The 27943-nt window shown below is 44.4% G+C and overlaps 1 protein-coding gene across 5 annotated transcripts in view; it reads left to right on the top strand.

Annotated features, from left to right (window-relative positions):
* Positions 1-8139: 8139 nt before the first annotated feature.
* The window catches only part of LOC147016265 (factor VII-activating protease-like), a 123110-nt gene continuing 103306 nt past the window's right edge, over positions 8140-27943 (top strand). For 2 of the 5 annotated variants that reach the window (XM_085844841.1, XM_085844840.1), the window contains exons 1-4: positions 8140-8309; positions 17686-17710; positions 18038-18143; positions 24640-24704. In XM_085844841.1, the coding sequence (XP_085700967.1) occupies positions 8256-8309; positions 17686-17710; positions 18038-18143; positions 24640-24704 (250 nt within the window). In that variant the 5' untranslated portion in view covers positions 8140-8255. The remainder of the gene's footprint in view (positions 8310-17685; positions 17711-18037; positions 18144-24639; positions 24705-27943) is intronic. The other 3 variants (XM_085844839.1, XM_085844838.1, XM_085844837.1) reach the window with 2 other exon arrangements.

The raw sequence follows: 27943 nt of genomic DNA, 5'->3' as shown, positions 1-27943 counted from the left end.
ATACCCCCGGCTCCCGCTCGCCTTGAGACGCCATCTTATTTCTCGTAAAGGGTTAATTTAGCTCTCTCGTAATTTGGAGGGAATCGGTTATCGCTCCTCTCACCCCTGGACCGATTCCCGTGAATTTAGCTGGAGACAGGACAGCCCGTTTTCCCGTTCTCCGATACCAGTGCTGCGAGGAGGGCGATGAGTTTATATCGCACGACCTGACACCAGTGTTGCGGATTCGCGCCCGCCAGCGTGCGAACAGCCACGTAACTCGAATCGCGGCACGTCGCCCACCGGACGGACAATCCCGTCGTGACCCTCTCGGACTAACCCCGGGAACTAGTCACGGGTGGGCCTTTCGGCCTCACCACGATCGTGCCAATCGGCCCCCGCGTGGGATAGGGTTGCTCGCCAAATTCGACCTACCTAAGTACCCACACGGAGGGTAGACCGGGCGACCGCACCTCGCCGCAGGTCGACTTCGGACACGGGCCACTTTAAGCGACCCGTTCCGTACTATCGGGATAACCGAGCGGTGTTATCATCAACCTGGACGGTTCGATTAATTATCGGGCGTTTTAGCCTTTACGTGAAGTAAGATGGAGATTCAATAAAGGAAAAGACGAAGCGAAACGGGAAAACAGTTCAACATAAAGCACATTTATTTCGCGATGGCACACGGATAGCACACATATACAATTATACACCAAAAGCAAATGTAAAAGAAGAAGAAACACACAATAATGCACAAAAAGCAAATGTAAAAGCAAAACACAATGCAGAGCTAACCGACTACCGAGCACACGGCAACACTTATACAGTTTTACTTCACAGACGGCGCCGACAACACATATACTCAAAGCAAAAGAAAAAGGGACCACCCTCCACGATGATGGGGGGCAGACGGGCCTGGGGCCGAGACCGCGTCGAGCCTACCCATCTGGTGATGAGTCGCAAAATGGCGGTGGCGCCCCGACTCCGCGGGCCTCGCGGACAGTGTCTGGAATGGGGTGGGAACGGGGCCCCCTTCTCGCACTATGTCAGCGCGGGGGGAAACAGGAGGGGGTTGTTGATGCTCGGGGGAAGGAGGATATCTCCCTGGCTCGGGTCCCGCGACGAGCGTCTCCACCACAACCTCGGTCGCGTTACCGGCCTCTCCTCTCCGCAGCTCCCCGACTCTGACACGAGCACCCCCTCGACTGCCTTCGCCGCCGCCACCTCTCCAACTCTCCACAGCTCCGTCCAACTGCCTTCTCCGACTCCTCTCTTGACTGGCTCTTCCCAACTCAACTCCGAACTCAACTTGACTGGCTCTTCCCAACTCAACTCCGAACTGCACTGTTTGGCGAGCGAACGCGGCCCTTTATAGTCCCCGTGGCCTCGCTCCTTCACCTTCGACCCTTTACTCTAACTGGCTCCCCATTGGACAGAAGAAAAGTGGGCGTGAATGCTTTTTGATCCGCGAATCTGCATATAGCGACCACACTCCGACGCACCTGGAGGCGGGGCCAAATCGCCCCACGCTCGCCGATAGGACGGAACAGAAGTGGGCGTGAATCGTTTTTGATCCGTTTTCTTTGGAAAGGCTGTGCCTCTGCACCCGCTGCTCGGTGCGCGCCCTGCACGAGTCCAATATCGGTGCCCACAAGCGGCGCGGGAATGACGGTGATGCGATGGTTGCGAGGGCGAGTTGTGACGGTAAAGGTCGTGGCTGTGGTTGTGAAGCGGCGTTGCGGTTGGTGGTTGTTGTGTGATGGCTGTTGAGACGTGGTTGGTGGTGGTAGTAATGGCGGCTGGTCCAAAATAAAGATAGTAAAAGAAAAACGGCTATCTAGAGGGGTCGCAGCCCGAATGAATGACATTTATTCCCTCGAAACAACGGGTTTGGGCCTAACTACATATATACTTACAGAGATATCTCACCTAAGGGACCTGAATGGTGGTTTGCGAATTTCGTCAACCACAACAATATATACATATACATACATTTGTATAAATCTATCTTCTTCTTCTTTCGGCTGCTCCCGTTCGGGGTCGCCACAGCAGATCATCCGTTATGATCCGCATAGTGATTTGGCACAGGTTTTATGCTGGATGCCCTTCCTGACGCAACCCTGGTCGCCTCTTACGACACAGGAATATGGTACACCTATTCTAACCGGGGCATACACCAGGCCCAGCACACTGGTACTCACTTCGCCGACCTCGGAAGGATGACAGGCTGAGTCAACCTCCTGGTGTGTATTAATTCAAGCGGCCAACGGGGCTTGAACTCAGGACCTTTTGGATCCCAAGCCACTACCCTAACCACTACGCCAACACCAGGCGAGGTTTGTATATACGAGGTGTGTTCAAAAAGTATCCAACCTTAATTTTTCGTGCGTAAACAAATGAAGCGAGGGAGGCGTGGTTTGGTGCACGTGTGTAGGCGATCCTAATTCGTATGCGTGAATGTTTTCCCACCTGCAGAAGCTGTCAGTTGCCGACAGACCGCCGATGAGTGAGGAAGTGTAAGTGAGCGCCGTCGGATTTTCGTTTTTGACAAAATGACGGATCACTGTGGTCTCATCGCCAGTGATCACTGTGTTGAAGAAGTTGGGATCGCTGTTCACAGTCTCCAGCATGTCCTGTGCGATCTCCAAACGGAGTTGCTTCTGCTCGATCGTTAGCAGCTTTGGCACGAACTTCGCTGAGATTCTCCTTTAGCCCAAATCCTCAGTCACAATGGAATGAACGGATCCAATGCTGACGCCCGCCTCGTCTGCAAGTTCTCTGGTTGTGATTCGAAGATCCTGCATCAGCAGGATCCTCACTTGGTCAATGACGATCTCATTTCGGGATGTTGAGGGCCTACCAGAACATGCTTCACTTTCCACTGATGTGCGACCATCTTTGAAGCAGTTGTACCACTCTTTTATCTGTGTGGTGCCCATTGCTTCGTTCCCGAAGGCCTGTTGAATCTTGCGGATCGTTTCCACTTGGGAATCGCCAAGCTTTACACAAAATTTGATGCAGTAGTGTTGTTCAAGTTTTTCCGCCATTTTGTCAAAAACGAAAATCCGACGGCGCTCACTTACACTTCCTCACTAATCGGCGGTCTGTCGGTGACTGACAGCTTCTGCAGGCGGGAAAATATTCACGCATACGAATTAGGATCGCCTACATACTGTACGTTCACCAAACCACCTCTCCCTAGCTTCATTTGTTTACGCACGAAAAATTAAGGTTGGATACTTTTTGAACACTCCTCGTATGTATTTACATATATATCTTCTTCTTCTTTCGGCTGCTCCCGTTAGGGGTCGCCACAGCGGATCATCCATATGATCCGCATAGTGATTTGGCACATGTTTTATACCGGATGCCCTTCCTGACGCAACCCTGGTCGCCTCTTGCGACACAGGGATCTGGTACACCTATTTTAACCGGGGTATACACCGGTCCAGCACAATGGTACTCATTTCGCCGACCTCGGAAGGATGACAGGCTGAGTCAACCCCCTGGTGGATTAATTCAGTGGCCCAACGGGGCTTGAACTCAGGACCTCTTGGATCCCAAGCCGCTGCCCTAACCACTGCGCCAACACCAGGCTTGTATGTATATGTAAGTATGTATGTGTATGTATGTATGTATATGTATATATATATATATATTTTGTTGTGGTTGAGGAAATTCGTAAACCACCATTCAGGTCCCATAGGTGAGATATCTCTGAAAGTACATGTGTAGTTAGCCCCAATCCCGTTGTTTAGAGGGAATAAATGTGATTAATTCAGGCTGCGACCCTTTAAGATAGCCGTTTTTCTGTTCTATCTTTATTTTGAGCCAACCACGTCTCAACCGCCATCACACAACAACCACCAACCGCAACCCGCTTCATAACAACAACGCCAACAGCCACGACCTTTACCGTCACAGCTCACTCCCGTAAACATCGCATCACCGCCATTCCAAGCGTCGCCATGGCCATCACCGCCACAATAAACCCTCCACTACCTTCACCTCTCCTTCTGCCGCCATTCCCGCACCGCTTGTGGGCACCGAGCGTCAGTCTGTCCTGGCCTCGTGCGGGATGCGCGCTGAGCCGCGGGTGCAAAAAGCGGCCTTTCCGAGGAAAGGTCGGATCAGGAATGATACACGCCCACTTCCGATCCCTCCAATCATTAAGCACGGGGAGATTTGGCCCCGCCTCCAGGCGCATCAGAGTCGAATCGATATATGCAAATTCGAGGGTCAGGGGAGGTTCACGCCCACTTTTCCTCCGGCCAATGGGCGAGCGTGGCTCCGCCCCCGAGCTCATCCTGATCCGGAAATTTGCATATGGATTCTCCTGCCGTACTATAAAGCGCCGAGCGCGGGGCGAATTCAGTCAGTTTCGGGCTCGGGCGAGTTGGAGAGGTGTGGCGGCGGCGAAGTGTGGCAGCGGCAGAGTGTGGCAGCAGCAGTCAAGACGGGTCTGGAGGAGAGTCAGAGTCTGTCGGGGTTCGGGGTCTGTCGGGGAGCTGCAGAGAGGGGAAGCCGGGAACGCGGTCGAGGTCGCAGTGGAGTCGCTCGTCGCGGGACCCAAGCAAGCCAGCTATCCTCTTTCCCCAGAGCGTCAACAATTCCCCCCTTCCCACCCCCCTCCCGCGCTGAGATAGTGCGGAAAGGGAGCCCCGTTCCCACCCCATTCCAAGCAGTGCCAATGAAACCCGCGGAGGAGCGTGGAGTCGGGGCACCGCCGTGGCATTTGCGGCTCATTACAAGACGGGTAGGCTCCACGCGGTCTCGCGCCCACAGCCCCGTCTGCCCCCTTGTCGTTGAGGGTGGCCCTTTTCTTTTGCTTTTGAGTATATGTGTTGTCGGCGCCGTCTGTAAAGTAAAACTGTGTAAGTGTTGCCATGTGCTCGCGTAGTCGGTAGTAGATCTGCATTGTTGTGTTCCTTTTGTTGCAATTGCTTTTGGTGTATAATTGTTGTAATTGTATATGTGTGCTATCCGTGTGCCGCGGAATAAATGTGCCTCATGTTGAACTGTTTTTCCCGTTTCGCTTCGTCTTTTCTTTAATTGAATCTCCATCTTACTTCACGTAAAGGGTTGGTAGTGGGCTAAATACGCCCGATAATTAATCGGAACCGTTGAGGTTGACGATAACACCGCTCGGTTATCCCGATAGTACGGAACGGGTCGCTTAAAGTGGCCCGTGTCCAAAGTCGACCTGCGGCGAGGTGCGATCGCCCGGTCTACCCTCCGTGTGGGTACTTAGGTAGGTCGAATTTGGCGAACAACCCTATCTCACGCGGGGGGCCGATTGGCACGATCGTGGTGAGGCCGAAAGGCCCACCCATGACTAGTTCCCGGCGTTAGTCCGAGAGGGTCACGACGGAATTGTCCGTCCGGTGGGCGACGTGCCGTGATTCGAGTTACGTGGCCGCTCGCACGCCGGCGGGCGCGAATTCGCAACTATATATATATATATATATATATATATATATATATATATATATATATATATATATATATATATATATATATATATATATATATATATATATATATATAAATATATATATATATATATATATATATATATATATAATTTTTGGCCCGATCTCTCAATTTTAGAAATTGCGCCTGTGTTGACCTTTTGACCTTAACATTTATTAACCTCTGGATGGAGGTTACTGTTTTCACCCCTTTCTGTTTGTTTGTTTGTTTGTTTGTTATCTTGCCAAACGCAGAGCGTTTTGCAAGATCTGTTTTTTTCGTCGGTTTGTTTGTGTATTTATTTTTTTGTTACAATTGATTTTCAAGTTTCAACTAGCTCTGTAGATCACAGTTTTTGTGCAATCGCTCTCAAACTTGATATGTATACTCGTGAGCGCAATAGCTTTCGACACACAAAATGTTGAAGGTCAAGGTCAAGGTCACCAGAAGGTCAAACATCAAAATCAACGAAACCCTTAACTTTTGAGTAATTTTTATCGGATCATCTCCAAACTTGGTGGATACATAGTATATCGATAGGCGCTCAGCTGATTAGTTTTTGGTGGCGATCGGCCTTGTACTTCATGGTTAGCCCCTCAGGTCGAAGTTGACGATCATGAAGGTCATTTTTAAATCTTTGATGAACAATATCGAGTAGTACCTCAAATTGAAGCCCAAGAAGAGTGCTTTTCAGATATAGCTATAATTTGACGACAGAATCTTTTGCTGACGTCATTGACGATATAAATATTTTTGTTTTTGGCAAGATAACCTTCAGCCTATGGCTGAGGTTCGGGCTAGTTTGTTTGTTTGTTTGTTTGTTTGTGAACGGTATTACGGAAAAACTCCTCGACGGATTTCGACGAAACTTGGTGGGGGAGGGGGGGTTAGGTATGGTCCAAGGATCATGCCATTAAATTTTGGACTTGGTCCCCCCCCCCAAAAAAAAATTGTTCGAGAAAATTTTTTTTTTTTGCATTTCTACATGTTTTATGTGATTTCCAACCCCTCCCCAAAAAATTGTTACCCCCACCCCAAAAAAAAATAGAGAATTTTTTTTTGCATTTCTACATGTTTTAAGTGATTTCCAACCCCCCCAAAAAATTGTTACCCCCCCCAAAAATTGTTAGAGAAAAAAAATTTTCTACATGTTTTAAGTGATTTCCAACCCCCCCCAAAAAAAATTTAGAGAAATTTTTTTTTATTTTTTGCATTTCTACATGTTTTAAGTGTTTTCCAACCCCCCCCCCCAAAAAAAAATTGTTACCCCCCCAAAAAAGATGTTTTTGTTTTTTTTTGCATTTCTCCATGTTTTAAGTGATTTCCAACCCCCCCAAATTGTTAGAGATTGTTTTTTTTCATTTCTGCATGTTTTAAGTGATTTCAAACCCCCCCAAAAGAAATTGTTAGAGAAAAATTTTTTTTTTGCATTTATACATGTTTTAAGTGATTTCCAACCCCCCCCCAAAAAAAAATTGTTAGAGAAAAAAAAATTTTTGCAACTTTTTTTTCAACAAAATTTCGATTTCTTTTTTTTGCATTTCTACATGTTAAGTGATTTCCAACCCCCCCCCCCCCAAATAATGTTGGAGAAAAGAACTATAACTCTGTCAGCACTGTTGACATCATATTTAATGAATTAGATATAAGGTTCACTTGAGTGACCCAGCAGTATTGGCGGCGGAGGTTTTGCACTCTCCCGAGTGCTCCCCCTATAGTTGGTGGCTGTATTCGGTGAGCTGATATGAAAATCCTGTTTAAATTTCATGTGTCGTGTGAAATTTGACAATTTTAGAAAATTTGGCTCAAATCGGTCAATTGGTCTATGTCGACCCTTTTGGTCGACCGAATTTTATGAAACTTCAATGCGGGACCGTCGCAGGTTTGGTGGCATTAATCTCTGAAAATTTCAGAACGATCGGTTGAGCTGGAGGCGAGCGTACAGACCAATACACACACACACACACACACACACACACACACACACACACACACACACACACACACACACACACACACACACACTCACACACACACACACACACACACACACACACACACACACACACACACACCAAATGGAGGCAATCAACAAACTTGTCAAAAAATTTTTTTAGCCAAGTAACAAACAGTGGCAACATGTCAAAAAAAGAAAAGAAAAATCAAATGCAGGTAAATATTCCGAAATAATGGGGAAACATGGTTTGTGTGCTTACACAATGTAAACAATTACAATATGTAAGCAAACCCCACTCAATATATATATATATATATATATATATATATATATATATATATATATATATATATATATATATATATATATGTATATATATGTATATATATATATATATATATATATATATAAATAACACACACACACACACACACACACACACACACACACACACACACACACACACACACACACACACACACACACACACACACACACACACACGTGTCTGCTCACGACGGAGTTTCTTTTCGTGTGATGGTAAGTTGGATTAACTGAAATGGATGTTTTGAATCTGAAAACGTCAATTGTTTCATTGTTATTCGGAGTACCTTGCTTCATTCAGTCCATTTGATGTCATCGTACCAGACTGTCAATGCTAGTGCTGAGATAATGGATAATCTTTGTTGCGACATCTCTTCTTATCAAACACATTCCACCAATGTGTGATAAAATGAACGGCTGAGACCCTCCAGTTTCCACCCTGTCCTGTCAAAAGGAATTGTGTTGCTACATTGACTTTGTTACTCTTGTTTTCCTTCGTTTTTTTACTTTTTGAAACGATATGTCAGATCTTTCTTTCCATTTTTTACATCTCATCTTTACTTTAACCCTGAAGGTAAGAAATTAATAATTCGTGTTCTTTACCATGACGTACATCGTGCGCTGTTTACAACTGAGATTGATTCTGGGCCGAGGTCCACCAAGGTACACGGGCACCTGAAGTTAAACATCATAAAAGAGGTGATTGTGATGGTACAAGTGGACAGGATGTTATCGATACCAATAAGTGTGTGTGTGTGTGTGTGTGTGTGTGTGTGTGTGTGTGTGTGTGTGTGTGTGTGTGTGTGTGTGTGTGTGTGTGTGTGTGTGTGTGTGTGTGTGTGTGTGTGTGTGTGTGTGTGTGTGTGTGTGTGTGTGTGTGTGTGTGTGTGCGTGCGTGTGCGTGTCGTTGTTTGGTATCGACATATATGTGGGATTCAGAATGTGGACTGGAGTCCTCCCAGGATGGGCTCAAAGTATCCACCTTCATTTCGGTAAGGTGTCACGATTCATGGACCAAGCTGTGAATTTTCTGTTCTTAAAGTTTTGTGCTGAGCCCTCTCTTCAGGATTGTCGCTGAGCCCCGGACAGCTTCCAACTGTAGTTCGTTTGTAGTGATATTCCCAGGGATGGTTTTAATATCTCTGTGAGGTTCTTCATCATTCCCATAGTCCAAACTATCACTGGTACAACTTTGGCATTCTTTAGCTTCCAGGATCTTTTCCCTTCATTCTTGAGGTCTTCATATTTGGTCATTTTCTTGATTTCTCCATCGTTGGTCCAAAATCACTGCGATTAACACCTCAATTCACAATGCCTTCTTCTCTCTTTTTTGTATCTAAATATGATATCTGGTTGTAACGCTTTGTTTTCGATGTTCACGCTCAATGGGATCATTACTTCATACGTGAGTAGGAAGTACTTCCATTGTTTTCAGTGATTACTTTTGTTTCATTTTCCCACAAATTTTCTGGAACTGGGATATCAAATTTTTTGCAGATATGCCAGCGGATTACTTTATAAACTCTGTTGTGTCGTTGTGTGTACAGGTGTTCTGACATGAGTTTTTTTTTTTTTAAATTTGTGTTTGGTCATTAAGCATAAGATATCACTCTCTTTGCTAAGGCCACCTCCACCCCTCACCTTTCTCTTTTTTTTTTTCCTCCTCCCAACCCCCCCCCCCCCTCTCTCTCTCTCTCTCTCTCTCTCTCTCTCTCTCTCTCTCTCTCTCTCTCTCTCTCTTGCTGTCTCTTTGTCTCTTTATGTTTCTCCTTCACCCCTCCTCACACTGCTCCCTCTTGCAGTGTATAGCAACATTTGGTGAGGCATCACTCTCCCCCCTTCCTTGCTCTTTTCCCCTTCCTAGCTTCCTATCCCCTCCCTCCATCCTCTCCCCCCCCCCCATACTCTCCCTCCCCTCCCTCTATCCTCTCTCTCTCTACTCTCTGCCTCCTCTCTGTTCCCTCCGTCCCCTCTTTCACCTTCCTCCCTCTCCTCTTTCCCCTCCCTTCCCTCTTTTCCTCCCTTCTCCTCTCTCTCCCCTTGCTCCCTCCTTGTCTCCCCTCTCTGTCTCTCCTCTATCCCTGTCTCCCCTCTCTCCTCTCCCCTCCCTCCCTCTCTCCCTCTCTCCTCTCCCCTCCCTTCCCCTCTCTCCTCGCTCCCCCTCCTCCTTTGCTCCTCCCTCAGCCCCCAGCCCCCTACTTAATATCACTTTCAGCGAAGCGACGGGTTGTATTTGTTATTTATTTAGAAAACTCCATGTTTAGTCATTGATGTGAAACTCTGGCAGATTTAATGAAATTGAATGATTTTGAGTTGGATCTGATAAGACCCCAGTTGGTTAGATTAGATCGTAAAGTATGTTGGTAGGATTAGGGTTCAACTACGTTCCTTCACCAATTGCCCCAATAATCACACAATAGATAATCAGAATTTGGCAGTTGATCGTGAGCAGAAAGCGGGAAGATGTTTCTTCGTAATAAAGGGTTTACAGTAATATCCTGATTTACAAACTTTCAATCTTAAGAATAAAATGTTTTGATCCCAAAAATTCGATTACGACTTCAAATCGTGACATTACAAACCTTTGTTCAACTTCAGTCAACGATGTTTGCAACTACGAATTCAAAACACGACCTCATGATGTTTTGATGGAAAGTTTTGATTGTGTAGTTGAAAATAAACACGTGTCTCACCAAAAAACGGCACAGCGGCACTCACTTACACCTGGGATTATGACGTCATAGAATCGCTTCAAGAAAGGTAATACATACACAGTGTATGATATACGATACACGAGAGCGCTAACAAGCCGATCAATTGAGCTCATTGGACTGAAGCCGTTGTGGGGCATCGCCGCCATTTTTATTGGCCATCAACACGATACGTGAGCGTGTATCGACCCACGTGGATATGGTATATTGAATGTCAGAATAATGGACTTTGTAGAATATTTTCAGACTCTTATGACTATTGTCTTCAGCAGTTGTGGTTTATAAATAATACAGTACATGCACATCCTAAGCAAAAGATGCCAATTCCATTTGCAAGCCATGGAGGTCACTTTTGACAGAAGTGTAATATATATATATATATATATATATATATATATATATATATATATATATATACATATACATATATATACATATATATATATATATACATATATATATATATATATATACATATATATATATATATACATATATATATATATATATATATATATTTATATACATATATATATATATATATATATATATATATATATATATATATATATATATACTAGTAAAGGTGCCCGTCTTGGACGGGCGTCACTGGCAACATATGGTAAAAGACAGATAGCATGAATGTATTTTAAACAATATATTATATCATTTTTATCCATTATCATTCAAGTTTTCCCCTTCGACTGTCCCGCAGTAGATCCACTTCGATGACATTACCACGTAGTTTAGTGACGACACAACATGTACCATTCGTGAGTTCCGGAGGATCCATAGAGCACATTAAAATTAGAGGGCACCCTACTTTAAAGTGATCCAAAAGGCCGGATCAGTTTCGTGTACATATTCATATGTTGTAGATTTTAGCTGGCCGGATCAGTTTCATCTACATATTCATATCTTGTAGATTTTAGCTGATTCTGAAACTGTTAACAGCATGTCGATCGGATGGTTCTGTGATTTTCTACGGTAGTAAACAGAAGTACGACTTAAGCCTTTATGTCACTATGCGGAGACCCGAGGACCGAATATTTCACAACAAACTAAACAACAAACGGTGTCTGGTAGGGGGTGGGAAGGGGGCCCCCTTTTGTCGCACTATCTCAGCGCGGGGGGAAACAGGAGGGGGTTGCTGATGCTCGGGGAAAGGAGGATTTCACAAAATCGCGGGTCCCGCGACGAGCGTCTCCACCACGACCTCGGTCGCGCCGCCGGCCTCTCCCTCCACAGCTCCCCGAATCCGACGCGAGCACCCCCTCGTCCGCCTTCGCCGCCGCCGCCTCTCCACAGCTCCGTCCTCTTCACTCCGACTCCGCGAACTCCCAACTGCACTGAACTCTTCCTCCTGCGAACTGAACTGCCTCGACTGACGAACGCGGCCCCTTATATCCCCCGTGGCCTCGCTCCTTCATCTTTGACCCTCTGCCTCCGACCTTTCACCTCTCTTGCTGGCTCCCCATTGGCCCGAGGAAAAGTGGGCGTGAATGCTTTTTGATCCATGAATTTGCATATAGCGACCACCCTCCAACGCCCTGGAGGCGGGGCCAAATCGCCCCTCGCTCACCGATTGGACGGAACAAAAGTGGGCGTGAGTCGTTTTTGATCCGTTTTTCTGCGGAAAGTCCGCGATGCCTTTGAACACGCTGCTCGGTGCGCGCTCTACACGAGTCCAGCATCGGTGCCCACGAGTGGCGCGAGATGACGGTGATGCGATGGTGGCGAGTTGTGACGGTAAAGGTCGTGGCGGTTGTGGTGAAGCGGCGTTGTGGTTGGTGGTTGTTGTTGTGATGGCTGTTGAGACGTGGTTGGTGGTGGTAATAATGGCGGTTGGTCCAAAATAAAGATAGTAAAAGAAAAACGGCTATCTAAAGGGGTCGCAGCCCGCATGAATGACATTTATTCCCTCTAGACAACGGGTTTGGGCCTAACTACACATATACCTACCGAGATATCTCACCTAAGGGACCTGAATGGTGGTTTGCGAATTTGGTCAACCACAACAATATTAATGAAATATCATTTTTATCCATCGATAATATGAATTGTTCTGTACAGCTATAGTTGTTCTCCTGGGATCTGCGCATCCATCCACGATCGATGTTCTTATGAAGTGCAGTAGGAATAATAAAAACAGCACCATGCGGGAGTGTAGGTAATCTTTCCAAAGCTCTCGGAAAGCCTTAAAATGCACACGGTCGGTTTGATTGTGAACAGATATACGGACGGACGGACATCGAGACCGGTTTTATTAGGTCATCATGAAGGTACCCCTTGATATTATGCATTGAAATAGAGATATGAATACTCAAGTGAGTTTATTATATGTCTATGATTGATAGCTTATTGACAGCTCAATAACATGAGCAATTTACTATGGCGTATCGTGATTAATAATAACATACTCTACCAAAGGTTTTACGAACTCATCTTAGTGGTCCTCTAAAAAATGGGAAACATTTTTATTTCTTTTTTGTGCAATAATTCCTCCCATTTTGCAAATGGAGAACATGAACTGTTTAACTACCATAATCATCAAAACGAATTTTGAGGGGCCTCTTAAGGAAGACAATAATATCATTACTATATATGTCAAAGCTTGTTTCATTTCATGCAGTAACAAAAATCTGATGGTGGAACAAAAAAAGGGGCGTGCCGAAATATTAATATATATATATATATATATATATATATATATATATATATATATATATATATATATATATATTGTTATGGCTGTGGAAATTCGCAGAACACCATATAAGTCCTTAGTTAGTTATGCCGATAAGTCCGTGTTCAGTTAGATTTCCCCACCGTTGTTTTATGGAAATTATTCGTGTCACAGGGCTGTGATCCTTTGAGATAGCCGTTTTTCTTTTCCTATCGTTATTTTGGTCCAACCACATCTCAACCACCATTACAACAACCAACATCACTCCCAAATAACCACAACGCCAACCACACCACCATCACCACAACCACGATCGCTTCCACCACCAATCACAACCAAATCACCACCACCAACGTCGCTCTCGACCACCGCTTCACGGTGGCCTCCACCACCACCACCAACATCGCTCCCACACAACAACAATTATGCCAACCACCTTCCCCGCTACGCCAACTGTCGATCCCCTTCTCCACAAACCACATCACAACCCTCTCCGCTCATGTAAACCGTCTCTACGAAGCGAAGGAAACCAGAGGAGTTCCGATGGTGCGCAGATTTTCCCGCCTGATTCTCCCGCCTTGTTATTCCCACCTGTTTTCCCGCGCTTTGGTGTGGGGGAAGTGCGATGCGGGTCAAAGGTCATGTGAAGGAGGGGCCTCATTTTGGGGGAATGAATCTCCTGGACCTGTGCCAAGAATGATTCTCTCGGGCCCCCGCGAGGCACGCGGGGAGGGGGGCGAGAGGGCACGCCCCTTTTCTGGAAGCTTCCCGCAGTAGCTGGAAGGAGGGGCGGAGCAATAAACGGGGAGGAGCGAGGCGTTGGAACTGAGGAATATAAAGGCGTGCAGGACACCAGTTGGGGGCTTTTTGGGCTTTTTTGCTTTTTGTCGTCTTCGGATTGGTGGTCTTCTTCATGGTGGTTCACTGGTGGTCTTCTTAGTGTGCATTGGTGGTTTCATCGTCGTCGAGGTGGTGCCTTCTCCTTGGGCGCGCTAAGTCGTGTGTGTTGTGCGCGGTGGTCCGGGTCGAGGCGCGAAGGACGCGGACGGGAGGCACCGCTTTGCAGCTCTGCCGCGCAGCCTGCGCACCCGGGAGGAGAGAGCTCGCCCACCATCGCACCATGAGGGTGCAGGTAACCTGCAATGGTCTCGTGGGGTCCGTTCGGTCAACCAGGCTCCACGCCATAAAGGTCTACGGACCCTGTCTGGCGCCCTCGTCTTTGAGGGTGGCCTTTTCCTTTCTTTTGAATGAATGTTGGTGGCACCGTGTCCTTTAAGTAAAAACTGTTAAGTGACTAGATAATTGCTGATAGACGGTCGTAGTGCTTTCACCTTGCTCATGTCTTTGTCCCCGTCCCGTGCATGATTGTTTGCCTGTATACGTGTTCTTGAATACCTGCATTGATTGCATGCTGTGTATATATGTGCATGTGTAAAAATAATAAATGTGCTGGTCTAAATGTAACCCGTTCGTCGTGTCTTTTCCCCCATTGGAACGCCATATTGCATCTCGGAATATTAGTTGGGTTTTAAATACCCGTTAAATAGAATCGGATCCGGCTAAGTCGGGTGATAATACCCGCTTGGTTATCACTGCAGAACGGAACGGACCGCTTGAGTGGTTTGTGTCCAAGCCGACCTGTGCCGAGGGTACAGTCTCCCAGTAGACTACCCGCGCAGGTACTTGGGTATATCGAGATTTGGCGATTGACCCTATTTTGCGCAGGTAGAAAATTGGCTCGGCCGTGGTGGGGTTGAAGACCCACCCATGACAGGGTTCCGGCGTTGTTCCGGAAGGTCACGACTGAATTGTCCGTACGGTGGGCGAGCGGCTACTCTTAGTGAAAAGCGGTCGTTCGCACGCCGGTGGGCGCAAATTCGTAACAATATCATCAGTGAACACTGGCTTTTTTGCATTGGGCACAATTCCACAATCAAGGAGTGCCTGTCCACCCACATCCATCCATCCATTAGGACCATACTCTGTGTAGAGTTTTGGTGCTGCTGAAGCAGTCTCCTTGACTATTGAGCACAATCCTGGATGGGTCGCCACTCCGACACAGGATACCAGCATGCTGGCACTCAGCAAGCTGGCCAACCTCAGAAGGATGACAGGCAGAGTCATTCCCACCTGGTATTAATTGAACAGCCAAGGGGGATTTGAACTCAGGAACCTTGTATCCAAAGCCCACCACCCTCACCATTACACCCACACCAGGCATACCCATATTCTTGGCTGATCATGTTTGAACTTTTGGCTTCATTACTTCACGTTACTCCAATTTGTGGCATTGTTTTGGCTTTTCACCGAATTATACTCGGTTATGCTCATAAAATGCATCGCAATATATAAAGCTAAGAAAATCAGAACAACTTGAGTGGAAATGGTGAATGCTTTTATTTAATGAAGGTTGTGTAGTAATTCAACAATATATAAATGGAAGACACATGTAAACACAATTATTAGTACAGAATAACATGAAATATTGACTACAGCATCAAAATGTTTGTCATAAATACACGAGTATAAAATTATAAATTAAGATTAGATGCAAATTTGTTGATCACTACAGAAATTAGTTTTCTACAAATACATGAAGGGACAATCAAGAATGCATAATACTGAGATATATTTAAAATGTCAAAGTAACCAACGTGCTGGAAGCATCCTGTAGTTTGGATACATGAAAACTACCAGACTGATTCACATTTAATTTTCAGTGCAAAAAGACTATACACTAACATTATCTTTCCAAAGAGGCCATTTTATCTAAAACCTTGAATAACCAGCATTGTTTGGAACTACTAAATCACTGATGCTTGAACACTGTGAGTCTAGCAGATATATTACGAGTACTGGTTTCCGACTTGTGAATTATATATCAGTACAAATCTTACCCTGATACTTTAATTTCATGGTGAAGAACATGTGTAGTATTTTATTAACCAGCTGCCCCTCATGACTTATCTCACCTCGAGCCAAAGGATTTGCATGTACCACCTTAGCAAAGAGGGGACTTGTATTCTTGTGAATCCACCTTTGTGTTGTGGCTTTTATTTTCAAGAGCATATTACCACTGGACATGGGCTTTTCACAACCACTTCATGGTATATTTGTTCACAAATCTTTACAAGTTTAAATACCTCAATTGAAGCAAAATACAGACCACCTCTATCCTTGACAGCCACCAACCTCACAAGTTCATGTGGACTCTCACTATAACTATGCTAAGAGGATACACCAGAAGGCCCCGCCAGCAGACCAACACATTCTGCACAGGACAGATTACTGACTAACCTCCAAACCATGCTGTCTTCAATGTAGGAGATCAAAATCATGTTGACGACTTGACGGCCGAAAACATGGCGGCGAGTGTCTCGGGCAGCTGTCGAGTCATGTGACCTCCTTAGCGCTCTCGCTGATGTATTACCTCTATGCTGCACTTCGGCACAAATGTGATGACGTAGCCACGTAGGAGAGATTGAGGGAAATGACCATAGAGGTAATACATCAGCTGAAGCACAAAGTAGGTCATGTAAGTGAAAAGTCGTTTTCATGAATGAGGGTCCACGATGGAGACTTTTGGTGTGAGGGAAAGGTCGTTTTCATGAGTGAGGGTCCACGATGGAGACTTTTGGTGTGAGGGAAAGGTCGTTTTCATGAGTGAGAGTCCACGATGGAGACTTTTGGTGTGAGGGAAAGGTTGTTTTCATGAATGAGGGTCCACGATGGAGACTTTTGGTGTGAGGGAAAGGTTGTTTTCATGAATGAGGGTCCACGATGGAGTCTTTTGGTGTGAGGGAAAGGTCGTTTTCATGAATGAGGGTCCACGATGGAGACTTTTGCTGTGAGGAAAAGGTTGTTTTCATGAATGAGGGTTCACGATGGAGATTTTTGGTGTGAGTGAAAGGTCGTTTTCACATTCTAAGAGTTACCATAGCTTGAAAGTGACACTAGTGTTGCTTATTATCATTATTACTGTACATTTTAAAATATTTTCTCCATTATGATTGAAATTTGGGCTGGGAATTTTTTTCTGGGGAACACACCCCCCACTATATCATTATATCTATGGGAAAATCACTCCCCATTTATGAGCTTTCGATTGTAGCCTGGTGTTGGCTCAGTGGTTAGGGTGGTGCCTCGGGATCCTTGGGTCATGAGTTCAAGCCCCGTCGGCTGCTGAATTAATACACCAGGGGGTTGACTCAACCTGTCATCCTTCCAAGGTCGGTGAAATGAGTACCAGTTCCAGTGTGTGTACTGGTAGAGGGGCATTGCATCAGCAACACAGTCGTGCTTCAAGAAATGATAGCTACCCCAGCAGCTAAGCTGCCATATGACCACCACCAGCTTTCAATTTAAGCGTTTTGGTAGAACAGTAGTGGCATTTCAAATGAATGTTGACCGTTTTAAAACTCAAAAGACAATCAGAATTCGAACAATACCTCAAATGTTTTGAAATTTTTGATGAAAGGTTCTTCCTTTTCATCATGTGTGATCACATTTTCCATGTTGTGCATGATGATGTTGTTTTGCCTTATTTTTCACAGATCGTGCTCTTGTCGCTCAATGAAGGTGCGTAACATTGCTTGAAACTCCGTGTTGCTCGTTTTTGATGTTTGTCGTCGCGTACCTTGATTTTTCTGAATTCTACCCACGGAGCGACTGGGTTTGCTGCGTTAACACGAAGCCACACACAGGATCTGCTGTTTTAACGCTACTCTCAGCTGTATCTGCTCTTTAAACAAAGAGTTAATAAATATCTTATCGCTTGAACGTCCACTGGACTAGATATTACAAGAAGAACGACTCGGCATTGTTTTGAGATGGTTTCCTGTTGTTGTGCTGATGTGTGTTTAGTATCAAATGAAATGGAAATTAACGTGTTGTTTGTTTGTACAGGTTCCCACGTTGTTGTTGGGTATGATACGACAAGTTGCGTGATCCCTTTTGTGTACCGCAACAAAACGTACATCACGTGTCTTCCGGATGGTTTGGGAAGATCTTGGTGAGTCCAAGCATGTCAACTTTAAAGTTTTAATCACTAAATCATGTATTTTGGGTTCAAGTGTAGTGTGTGATTGAGACGTGAAGAAACATCTGTAATCAAGGCCGACTGTTCACCAAGAATGACGCAGAAAAGGTTTTCCAAATCCTATTTTAATATCTCTTCAATGATTAGTCATTGCCATCCTTATAAATCATTCGCTTGAATAACCCCTGATTTCTCAAAACGGTTGGAGAGAAAGCAGCTGTCATCACTTCCTTCACCTCATCTTTCACTCTTAAAGCATTATTCTGGATCGAATATATTTCTTCGGAAGCAAACCTTAATTTGTTTTTCAAAAAAACATCACCATCTCCTCAACTTGGAGGAATCCCAGGGTTGTTGATTAAAATGTCTCTTTTTTTTTTAAATACATAGTCAAGGCTCATGCAAGGGTGAGAACATAGAACAGATCAGGACGCAACATTTAAATAAAGGAACAGCAGGAGAATGGGGAAACGCCAACAGCAGGACGGAGGGAGAAAATAGATGGAGGGGACAGACAAACAAGGGTTGTGGGTAACGACGACGACGGAAGGGGGGAATGCAAGGGGTGGACAAGATGGGTACAGAAGCAAAATTTTGGGAAGGGAGGGGGGAGGGGGTGATTTAAACGGTGTCGAAAATATCATGGTTTTGGATGGGGGATGATTTGAGGAGGAGGACATCGGGACAGTACTCTGTGCAGAGCGTTGGTGCTGCCTGAACAGTCTGCTTGGCTATTGGGCACAATCCTGGACACAAAATGACTAATTACCGCCACTCCAACACAGTATATCAGCATGCTGGCACTCATTATGCTGACCTTGGAAGGATGACAGGCCGAGTTAACCCCACCTGATATTAATTCAACAGCTGAGTGGCATTTTAACTCAGGACCCGAGGATCCAAAGCCCACCACCCTAACCATTAAGCCAACACCAGACATTTGAGATGGTTTGAGAAGGTTTGAAATTGTTTGAAATGATTTGAGAAGGTTTCAGATGGTTTGAGGTTTGAGATGATGGTGAAAAGTTCTCTTTAAGACCTGGGGGAAAGAATGAGATTGAAACGATTGTGGAAATTGCTTCCACAGGGGTGCAAAAAGAGGAACAAATGAGGAGGTGATCCTGGATTTAGATAGTTTAATGATTTAGATAGTTTCATGAGATAGAAAGGAGGTGAGACAACCAACCTGTCTGTGATGGCAAAGTGATAGGCCCATCGACTCAACTTCATCGCAAACAATTCCAGTGATTTGAAGGTCTTGGTTTCTATGGCGTCAAGATGAGCAAGATGTGAGGCAGGGGAGACAACCCAGAGAGGTGAGCTGAGGAACTCCATCAATCTGCAGACGGATGAAAGCCTTGTAGGTGGATTGGAACTCACGTGTGCCAAGTAAGGACTTTGCACGACAGAGGATGCCCAGTCGCATCTGGCTTTGATGCAATTACTACATGTCGTTCCAACTAGGAGCATATTTCTGGAGATGGATCGGTGTTCCCTGTTGATGCCAATGCTTCCAGGACCTCATCATCATGAGACATGAACACCATGAAGCACCAGTCCTTTGTTCTGCCAGGAAATCTGCTAGATTTATCAGAGCCTGTAAGAACATGGAATATTGCTGATGCACGTTTTTGGCCCACCATTTCATCAACAGATTGCACTGCAATGTTTCTCTTCAGCTTGCCCTTCCCTGTGAGAAAGCTGGTAGCAACTGGGAGGCTTTGATACATTTGAAAAATCAGTGGGAAGCCATCAGTGTCGGCAGAATCAATAACAATTTCTGCATTCCTGTCAATTGGAGGGGCATGTAGCAAGAGTAAAGTATCTACCTCTTCTTGTTTGTGGGTCATTAGGGTGTTTGGGACGTGCATATTGCTATTGCTTTCTGTTCCAGAACTTGCAATGAATTTCTTCAACCTGTTGCTCAGACTCTTGCTGTGATGCACACACTTGGCAGTTCAATACCTTGTGAGCTCTGCTTTGCTCTTCATATTTGAGACAAAATCCTTCAACGAAATATTTTGGATGAACGAGCTATCCTTGACGTTTAGAAATATTGTTCAGGAAAATGATAAGCTAAAGAACAAATAAAGCAAAATTATGATGACTGGACTTAACCACAACAACAACATACTGCATGGGTCATGATAATACTTTCTCAACCTCCGGTTGCCGAAGGTAATGATGTCCTAGCCTCCAGACACCATCGAAACATGTATACAGACAACGGAGGATTAAATTATCAACAGACTTCGTTTTCAACACATCATTATGTTGTAAATTGTGGTGATTGTTCCTTTTATTGTGCTGGTTATGATGATGGTGTTTAAACGAGCGCAAAATAAATCTCACATTTAAAACGTGTTGTAAATGAAGTCCGATTGATAATGTCGTGTCCACGGGGTTAAGTTAATGTCCCACCCTTGACCCAGTTGTCGTGGACGGGGCGGTTTTCACCGACCTGGACGGATAGCCGAACGGTTCTACCGTGGAGGCTAACACGTGATCTTTGGAGATTATAGCGCGTATGGGATGGGGTTGGGGGGGGGGGCGGCAAAGGCATGAACCATACGGAATCGCAAGGGTTTATACTTGAACCCATGACGAATAGACAGATATAAGCAAATTTAATAGATAAGGGTTTAATGAACATAAATCAAATGTTTATAATGGAAATAAATCAAAGTGTGATAATAATAACGTGAGTTAAACGAAAGCTAATTTCGAGACATCTCCACACAGACACAAATACAGACAAGGGCAAAGATAAAATAGAACAAAATCCCTCCCTTTATCCTGGCACTTAGCTGTGTGTCCAGAGATGATCTTTTAGGAGCTTGGTTACCTAACTGAGGTGTCATCCACAATCAGATGGCAGTCTCCTTGGGTTAACTTGAGGCAGTCCCTTTAGGTGGGTATCTGGAATGTCCTATCTCGAAAGGCGCTGCCACACTTAGACGATTTAGCCAGCAATGGCAACGTATAAAAATGTATGTAAAACGTTGGCGTACACTGAAATTTTGATGTTTTTTAAGTTTTGGTTGTATTCATAACGTGTTGGTCATATGCATGACATATTAGTAACGGGCACAGAACGTTTTGTTGTCTTATAGATAACTTATACCAACGAATGCTTAGCCTGTTGTCGGCGTTCACAACCTCTGCCCAACGATAGTTTAACTTAGGCATAGCGCGCTGCACGTATCGCCGACGAACTCGTGGCGTAGCCTGTTAAAAACCTGCCACACACCGATTTAAATCATAACCGCCTGAGAATTGGAAGTGTCAACCACGCAGTCACACCTTGACGATTTAGCCAGCGTATGCCGACCTATGAAAAATGTGTCTAAAACGCTGGCACACGTTGAATACGGTATGGGTAAGTTGTGTATATGTTAAGAGCACGCTGAAAAACGATGAAGTACGCTGTCGTATTTCATGGTACGTTTAGTACGTCGTGAAATTTCAAGCATGCTGAAAATTTTACAACGTACTCGCCGTATGGCTCACACGTTCCGCTACGCTGGGAATACGTTGTAGGCACGATATGCGATCGTTGACACACGTCGACACAAGTTCCTTGCAAGTTACTCATAAGTCGAAACACGTCGAGGTAATGTTTAGCATACCCGAAACTTATTTTCTCCATCAAGGAACATTTTCTTTTTTTTTTCTTCTTGGCTCTGTGAAGGCACGTGACGAAATATCTGAAGTTGTTGGTGTTTTTTGTGATTATTATTATTTTTTTAGTTTATCACGAATTTTAAAATATATTCGGACATTTGCTTTTAAGTTTCGACGTCGACGTGACAATATCCTCAAACAGAAAATATTCACAGAGGAGGAACTAAGAACAAGACATGAGCAAACTGAAGAGGCAATCGGACGTGACGTAACGGCACGTGACGAAATATCGGAAGTTATTGTTGTTTTTTTTTTAAATGCTGCCAATATGCCAATATACGGTAGCTGTAAAATCGAAACACGTTCAGTAAGTTCTGTGGTCGTCCGGAAGACGTCAATCAAATACGTCTACATACGTCAATGTTCATTGGAGGTACATTACACATAGGTTCAAAGCACGTTACTCATAGGTTAGAAATAAGTTTTGGGTATGCTAAGCATTACCTCGACGTGTTTCGACTTATGAGTAACTTACAAGTAACGTGTGTCGACGTGTGTCAACGATCGCATAACGTGCCTACAACTTATGGCCAGCGTAGCGGAACGTGTGAGTCATACGCTGGCATACGTCGTAAAATTTCAAGCATGCTAAAGCATTCACGACGTAAAATTTCAAGTATTCACGACGTATGGCAGTGTTTTTCAGCGTCCTCTTAACGTATAGAAACTTACCCAAAACGTATTCGATGTGTGCCGGCGTTTTAGCCCAATTTTGCATACGTCAGGCATACGTTGGCTAAATCGTCAAGGTGTGACAGGGCCTTAAGAGAGGATGATCACCTGCCTCTGTTATCATCTGAACTCAAGCGTTTGGACATCGGTATTGCAGCTCTCTCTGAGGTTCGGAGACCGGATAGTGGCGAGATTATGGCGGGTGGTTACACCACCTATTGGTCTGGTCGCTCTGATGGTTACCATGCCCAAGGAGTTGCTCTAGCTGTGTCCAATAAGCTGACAACAATGATAATTGAGGTAACGCCGGTCAATGAGCGTATTATGAGACTAAGGATTCGTCACTCCTTAGGTGTCGTTTCCCTGGTCTCTGCATATGCTCCGACTGAGGCGAGTGATCTCACCGTGAAGGACACATTCTATGCCACGCTCGAGTCTGTGGTTGATCAGTGCCCCAGACGTGATACACTTCTAGTCTTGGGGGATTTCAATGCATCGACTGGAAGTGATACAGATGGTTATGAGACATGTGTTGGTCCCCGTGGGTCTGGAACTATGAACCTGAACAACACTAAGTTCCTTGACTTTGCAAGAAGTCATGGACTTAGGGTGGCTGGTTCATGGTTTCAACACCCACAAGCTCATCGCTGGACTTGGTATTCCAACGCTTGCGGTGTGGAAAAGGAGATTGACCATGTCCTCATTGACGGTCGTTGGAGGATGTTCCAGAACTGCAGGGTCTACCGGAGTGCTCAGTTCCTCAATACCGACCACAGGCTTGTTTTATCAACTCTGAAGTTGTACCTTTAATCCAGGAGAATGGTACCATCCCAGGCTAGGCTGGATGTTGGCAAGCTCAAGGATGAGAGGGTAGCTGAGGACTTTGTGAATAGGCTGAGTGAGGATTTGGGGTGTCTGGGTTCTTTGGGGGATCCTGAAGAGTTGTGGAGTGCCTTCAAGACCACCATCCTTGATGTTGCCAGTGGATGGCTTTGAAGTCACCGGGAGCGAAGAAGAATTTTGTCTCAAGGGACACTGTATACCATTGACCAGAGTCGCAGGGCCAGGCCTAATGGCAGAGCTGAGCTGTTCAGGGAGTTGTGGAATAAAATTGTACGTGCGCTGAGAGTGGACAAGGGGGCCCATGTCAGAGGAATCTGTGAGGGGGTAGAGCATCACCTGTGGTCAAGTGATTCTCGTCCTGCTTACAGGGGAATTTGCATATTGCGTTCCTCCAAGCCCATACCTCGGTGTACTGCAGTTAGAGCTGAGGGTGGTGGGCTCTTTCTTGACGGAGGAGTCCGAAGTGAATGCCCGTTGGGCCGGTTACTTTGAGTGGCTGTACCAAGCTGATCCGCGAGCTCTTCAAACCAAATGAACACCCATCGCTTTTAGTTTGTCATAATAAATAGGATCTTTTTTTTTTTTTTGAGTTTTTTACTTTATTTTTAATTTTGTATATATTGTTGAGGCTCGTATGAGAGCGAACACACAGAACGTATAACATAGGGAATAGGAGACGGGAGTTGCAGGAGAGGCAAACACAAAACAGTGGGGAGCAGAGACATGAGGAGTCTGTGGAAGGGGAAGGGATGGGGTAGTGGACACAGGGTAAACAAGATGGACACTACAGGGATTTTCCAGAAGGAAAGTGTTGACACTTCCAGTGTTGATAGATTTTCTTCACCTCAAAAGTCACATCCATTGGACATAGATCAATTGTCCAATGGGAGACCGGTCTACTGTCCAGTGAAAGCCAGAGGTTTTTTTCACCCTTGTCTTTATATCCTGACAACTCCAGCAGTGAGCAATTCGAGAGCTATTGAGGACAATTTTCAAGACTGTGACAGGTCATGATAAAGGATTTTATCAACCTCCCCATGCTTAGCAATACGGGATGGCAGTGGAACTCTTTTACTGGGATTCCTGGTAGTTGTCCTTCCCAGCATTGGTGATCCTGCTGATATTGACATGAAGTGACACTACTGCTTGTAAGATCTTGGAATCATTGGAACACAGATTACGGGACTACGGTAATATGGAGTCCCATCACTCTATTCAGAATGTGAACTGTTAATTACAACTATGATTATTAATTATTATACTTTCACAGGTGTGGCACAACAAGTAACGTGGATAATGACAAAAAGTGGATGTATTGTAACCATGACAGTGAAGGTAATATATAATGCTGACACTGCTCAATAAAACTTAATGTTCATGTATCGCAGTTTGATGACAAATTTTTGGATTTACAGTTTTTGTTTAACCTATGATTGTGTTGCTGTAATGAGATAGAAAGAAATCGTTTCTTTATGAATATTAAATGCCCAAATATCTATCTTACCTGCATGCACAGAGCTGCAGCCAATTCCAGGTAGGACAGGTAATTGAGCACCAAAGATGATTTCACGTGGGAGGCTGTCTTAATTTTGACATTGCATATGATCGGTTGCTTTTCACTTCAACGTTGCATCGTTTACTCTATCCCTGGGATGTCCAACCTGTGGCCCATGGGGGTTTTTGCGGAAAACGTGCAGTATGGTGAACAGTATGTATGTGTGTGTATATATAAATATATATATATATATATATATATATATATATATATATATATATATATATATACGCACACACAACCTGTCTACAGTTTTAGAACTCCCACACTTTTCCAGTTTTTACTGAAATTTAAGCAGTTCAAGTCCAGTGAATAACCTGAAATGGTACAAAGCAAAGCGGTAAACTGCCAAAGTTAAAAAAAAAGTTTAGGTCATCAAAAACTGAAAAATAATGCAAATTTCAGAGTTGTTAAAAAAGGCCCTTTTCAGGAAACAAGTAATGGGTAAGCAACTGCAGCTGTTCCACAGCAATCGAAGCAAATTAAGCCTTTAAAGTTGATGCAAACAATTCCTGCAGGTGTCCCAACTTTTGTTGATTAGGTACAAACCCTCGATATAAAACAATGTTGGAACAGACTGTATTGCTACTCCCTCTGAAGCATTATTTGGACAATATTACACTGCAGGAAGTAGTATATTGCTCTCATAATGGTGAGAAAAAGACAACTAACAAAGGAAGACAGACAGACCATTAAAACCCTTAAAAGTGTAGATCTTTCCTTTAGAGAAATTGCAAAAAAGCCAAGGTGTAAGTGAGTCCAGTTTCCTACACCATCACAAGGTACTTGGAAACTGGAGGAAAGTCTGACAGGAAGAGGTCTGGCAGACCCAAAGCCACAACACAATCAGAAGACAAGTTTCTGAGACTCAACAGCTTGTGTGATAGGCGGGTCACAGGACAGCAGCTTCAAGCACAGCTTAATACTGGTTGAAGTAAGGAAGTCTCAGTTTCAACTGTGAAGAGAAGACTTCGAGTTGCAGGTTTGACAGGTCGAGTGGCAGAAAGAAAGCCATTGCTAAGATGGCAAAATAATAAAAAGAGGCTTGCCTGGGTCATGAAGCACTGCCAGTGGACTATTGAAAACTGCAAGAAGCTCTTATGGACTGATGAATCAAAATTTGAAATCTTCGGTTCATCACGCAGGGTTTTTGTACACCGTCGAGTAGGTGAAAGGATTGCTCCTCAGTGTGTGACACCAACTGTCAAACATGGAGGAGGAAGCGTGATAATCTGGGGCCCTTTTGCTGGATACAGAGTCGGCGACTTGCACAGAGTGACTGGCACCATGAACCAAAAGGGCTACCACAGCATTTTGCAGCGCCATGCAATACCCTTTGGTCTACGACTAGTTGGTCAGGGGTTCATCCTACAGCAAGATAACGACCCAAAACATACCTCCAGGCTATGTCAGAACTCCCTTAGAAGAAAAGAACAAGACGGAAGGCTTCAAATCATGGAATGGCCAGCACAGTCTCCAGACTTAAACCCCATCAAGCTGGTTTTGGATGAACTGAACAGAAAGGTGAAAGCAAAGCAACCTACAAGTGCAACACATTTGTGGGAACTTCTGCAACAGTGTTGGGAAGAACTTTCCGAACAATATTTGATTTCCATTACAGAAAGAATGCCACGAGTATGTTCGGCTGTTTTTCTGCAAATGGTGGCTACTTTGATGAGTCAAAAATTTACATTAAATTTTGTTCAACAAAATGATTCCATGATTTATTTTTTATCCGCAATTGTTTGTTTGTTCTAGACTTTAATTTCAGTATTTATATATATATATATATATATATATATATATATTTATATATATATATATGTATATGTATATATATATATATGTATATATATATATATATATATATATATACATATATATATATATATATATATATATATATATATATATATATATATAAATATTTCGGCACGCCCCTTTCTTTGTTCCACCGTCAGATTTTTGTTACTGCATGAAATGAAACAAGATTTGGCACATATACTAATGATATTATTGTCTTCCTTAAGAGGCCCCTCAAAATTCGTTTTGATGCATTTTCACAAACTCCAACGGATTCCGTTCAAATTCGGTACGATGATGGCTTTTGGTCCAACTTAGGTCATTGGCTATAAATTTTTTCCATAACACTTCCGATATTTGAAAAAATCGATAAATCGATATCCCTTATGGGATTTTCCATTCAAATCCACTCAAGTTTAAGGCCTACGGGGACGCAAATTTCCACTTTGCCCCGGGCGCTGTTTACCTTCGCCACGACAAGCTGTTGGGGTTAGGGTTTGGGTTAGTCTTAGGGTTAGGGTTAGGGTTAGCTACCTTAACCCTAACCCTAACAGCTAACCCTAACCCTAACAGCTAACCCTAACCCTAACAGCTAACCCTAACCCTAACAGCTAACCCTAACCCTAACCCTAACTGCTAACCATAATCCTTATTGCAACCCTAACCCTAACCCCTAACCCTAACCGCTAACCCCTAACCGCTATCCGCTAACAGCTATTCAGGAAATTTGCAAGAAAGCCCAGGCAACGCCAGGCTTTATTGCTTGCCCGAGTAGTATATGTATGTATATATATATATATATATATATATATATATATATATATATATATATATATATATATATATATATATATATATATATATATACACACAATTCACCGCAGCCTGTGTTTCCACAAATGAAGGTGGACCACAGTTGATTGGAGGGGCAGCAATCGGGATTGTAACACCCCTGACATCCAACTCGACAGCTGGTGGATCAGCCTGGTACAGCCGCTCAAAATAACCGGCCCAGCAGGCCTTCACTTCGGACTCCTCCGTCAAGAAAGAGCCCACCACCCTCAGCTCTAACTGCAGTACACCGAGGGATGGGCTTGGATGAACACAATGCGCGAATTCCCCTGTAAGCAGGACGAGAATTACTTGACCACAGGTGATGCTCTACCCCCTCACAGATTCCTCACACATAGGCCTACTTGTCCACCATTAGCTCACG

This window comes from Eptatretus burgeri, chromosome 11 (genome assembly GCF_056783735.1).
Source record: "Eptatretus burgeri isolate ZD-2024b chromosome 11, Ebu_testis_v1, whole genome shotgun sequence".
NCBI classification, from domain to species: Eukaryota; Metazoa; Chordata; class Myxini; order Myxiniformes; family Myxinidae; genus Eptatretus; species Eptatretus burgeri.
This window is presented reverse-complemented; position numbering and strand designations above follow the sequence as displayed.